This window comes from Miscanthus floridulus, chromosome 4 (genome assembly GCF_019320115.1).
Source record: "Miscanthus floridulus cultivar M001 chromosome 4, ASM1932011v1, whole genome shotgun sequence".
Classification (NCBI taxonomy): domain Eukaryota; kingdom Viridiplantae; phylum Streptophyta; class Magnoliopsida; order Poales; family Poaceae; genus Miscanthus; species Miscanthus floridulus.
The window spans coordinates 23,641,594-23,644,467 of NC_089583.1; the positions used below are offsets into that span (position 1 = coordinate 23,641,594).

A 2,874-nucleotide genomic window follows, 5' to 3' on the forward strand; every position below is an offset into this window, starting at 1 on the left:
CCGCTAGCATGGTCCTCAACATCGTGTATCCGGTGCCCGGGCATCCTCCAATGCGGCTGGAGCCTGGGTTCTTCGAATTCATAAGCCCTCTTCTCCCGCACTCTTTTCTTTCTCCTAAATCTCCCTTTTTTTATTACTTGCTTTTGTGATGTTGGGGCTAGCCGAGGGGGCTTGTCTTCAAGGATAGTTCGGCTCCGCTGCCGAAGGATAGGGTTGTGGCGGCGGCGAATCGACTCGTGGCCGAGTGGGACAAGAAAGCAAAGGAGGAGATGAAGAAGGCAAAACGACTGAAGCAGGAGGCACGGGATCGGGGAGAGGACGTGAGCAGTGAGGATGACGACGATGATGATGATGACGACGATGACGATGAGGTAGCTGTCGACGTGGATTGGGGCATCTTGGAGGATGAGGAAACGCTGACAAGTGGCCACCCACCTGTGCAGGGGCCCTTCGCTTTTCACGCAGAGGGAAGTGAATCGATGAGGTCAGTGGAGGCTGGCGAGTCTACCGCTTCGCACGGCGTGCCGGCCGAGGATCGGTGGACGGAGGATGCCGGGCTTGCTGCCGCCGACCCCGAGGTGACCGTGGAGGGGGGTGGCACCGGAGCCGCGCCCAGCTCTGATGCCGCGCCCTATGAGGTGATGGAGGGGAGCAGCTTCGGTGCTACGCCCCATGAGACGATGGAGGGGAGCAGCTCCGGTGCTGCACCCCGTGAGACGATGGAGGGGGACGGCTCCGGTGCCGGGCCCAACGAGATGATGGAGGGGAGCGACTCCGGCGCCATGCCCGACGAGATGAACCCCCTTGCCCCAGAGCAGGGGGCAGGCATGAAACGGTCCCGTCCAGACGAGTCAGGGCAGGGATCTGGGGATCTGTCCCTAAAACGCTTCCGCCGGTCGAGGACGTCAACGTAAGCTCTTGATTCTTCTGTTTTCATCCTTTTTCCACTTTTATTTTGACTTAACGGTTATTACCTTTGTGTAGGTTCTTGTGGACAGGTCACCCCCTAGGGCTGGCGCCCAAGAAGAGTCTCGCCCTTCAAGCGGGACAGACGGCGTCGCCTAGAGTCACCCCTTTTTCAGGCAGGAGTGGTGCCGACGTTGGGGCCGCGTTGGCCGAACCGACGGTGTCCATGGTGGCTCCCACGCCCACGGAGGTTACTGAGCGAGCGGTTTCTTCTGTGGTGGGCGTGGAACAGCCGCCCGAGGACCGCATACCGCCGGTGAAGGTGATCGTGACTGCGCCAAGCCAGGATCAGCCAGGCGCGGTCGTGGTGCAATCCGCGCCACCAGGCGCCCATGTGGATCCGCCCGTGGCGCCCGAAGCAGTCTAGACGGAGGAGGGTCCAGCCAGAGGGTCCTCGAGTGCAGCGGTGGTGCCACACAGGGTCAGGAGGGAGCCGCCATCAGCCCCTTTGTTGGGAGGAAGCCGCTCCCCTGCGCGGGGGGAGCCGCCGCTCCAGTGGATGGCTGCTCAGGACCCGACGTCGGCTCTTTTCTCGCTCGATGATCATTCCAAGAGCATGGAGCGGGAGGGTCTTGACATCGGGATCTCGACCATGCTGAACGGCCTGGACCAGGCCAGAGGAGCCCTCTGTGAGATCGTTATCCCTACCACTTAGGTATTTTCTGGACTTTCTTCTTTCTTCGTGTGTTTTCTGTGTTCTCGCATTTCTGATATCAGTCTTCTTCCTCCTCAGATTCTTGTTGCTCGTAGCCAGAAAAAATCCCAATTCCTCCGTGAGCAGAAGGCGGAGCGGGATCGCCTCTCCGAGGAGGCCCGGCTGCGAGCAGACATGGCCGCCTAGCTTGCTACCGTCCAGGAGCGGGAGGCCCAGGCGCGTCAGGATGCAGAGGAGGCGCACGGGATGTTCGAGGACCTATCGGCGAGGTCTAAGCTGGATGGAGAAGAGATTATCAGACTCCAAAAAGAGCGAGACGAGCTGCTGCAGAGGAATGCCGCGGCCAATGAGAAGGCCGACGAAGTCCTGAAGGAACTGGAGATGGAACGTGACCTCCGGTGGAAGGCCGAGAGTAGGGCCGCGGCCCTCCAGCAGAAGGTGGACGAGGATGTCGAGGTGGTCCGCTCTCTCCAGGCGGAGCTTGGTGACGCGGTGAAAGGAAGGTTGAGTGCTGAGAACGTCTCCATCAAGCTGGAGAAAGAGGCTGCCTATATGTAATATGACGAGAAGGAGATAAACCTGAAGGTGATGAGCGAAGGCTTTCCGTCCACCTACGAGGATGAAGAGCTGGAGCAAATGGAGAAGATGGTCGCTCCCCTTGCGAAGAACCTGGCAGACAGTCTGAAAGAAATGGTTCTCCCTCCGCGGGAGTAATTAATCGAACAATTTCGAGAACAACTTATATGTAATATGTGGACAAGTGTTGGTACTTTTCGAGTTTGGACGCCTTTCGTGCTTTTGCGTCTTAATTTCGTTTTGTTTGATTTTTTGCGATTTGATTTTTTACGATCTTACCAACATGTTCCCCTGAATTATGCCACTGATTATAATGCGAGGAGATTGAGGAGGTAGCCGTACCTTAACAGCCCCTGAGTAAGGTCCGACCCCGGCACTTGTTGGGGTCGGGTGTTGCTGGATACCGGAATCGTGGTTTTGGTGACGATGGATGTCATCGCAATAATCCCCGCCCTGTCTTCCAACAGAAATCCCAAGTGGGGACTCTATGGGCTCGGCAAGGTGGGGCCTTTGAACCTGTGTCCCTGCATTGTTTGGCCCAAGCCCCCGAGCCTTGTTAGGTTCTGATAGGGGTCGGCCGTTATTTGCGTGTTACCCCGTCCTTGATTTTCGCAATCGGAGGGGCTGAGTGAACGACACTTGCCTCGACGGCTTGAGTACCGCGCTCAACGAGCTCG

The 2,874-nt window shown here is 57.9% G+C and overlaps 1 protein-coding gene across 1 annotated transcript; it reads left to right on the forward strand.

Annotated features, from left to right (window-relative positions):
• The first annotated feature begins 479 nt into the window (after nucleotides 1–479).
• Nucleotides 480–2,544, forward strand: LOC136548242 (uncharacterized). The gene is made up of 4 exons (XM_066539842.1): nucleotides 480–825; nucleotides 999–1,228; nucleotides 1,823–2,077; nucleotides 2,521–2,544. The coding sequence occupies exons 1-4, from the start codon at nucleotides 480–482 to the stop codon at nucleotides 2,542–2,544; spliced, it is 855 nt and encodes a 284-aa protein (XP_066395939.1).
• Nucleotides 2,545–2,874: the final 330 nt, after the last annotated feature.

Excerpts from the sequence above, each read along its gene's own strand:
- LOC136548242 (XM_066539842.1), top strand. The coding sequence starts at position 480 with ATGAGGTCAGTGGAGGCTGGCGAGTCTACCGCTTCGCACGGCGTGCCG. Across the intron at positions 826-998 it reads TGCCCCAGAGCAGGGGGCAG|GTCACCCCCTAGGGCTGGCG; the intron begins GCATGAAACGGT and ends TCTTGTGGACAG. Across the intron at positions 2,078-2,520 it reads AGGTGGACGAGGATGTCGAG|ATTGAGGAGGTAGCCGTACC; the intron begins GTGGTCCGCTCT and ends TAATGCGAGGAG.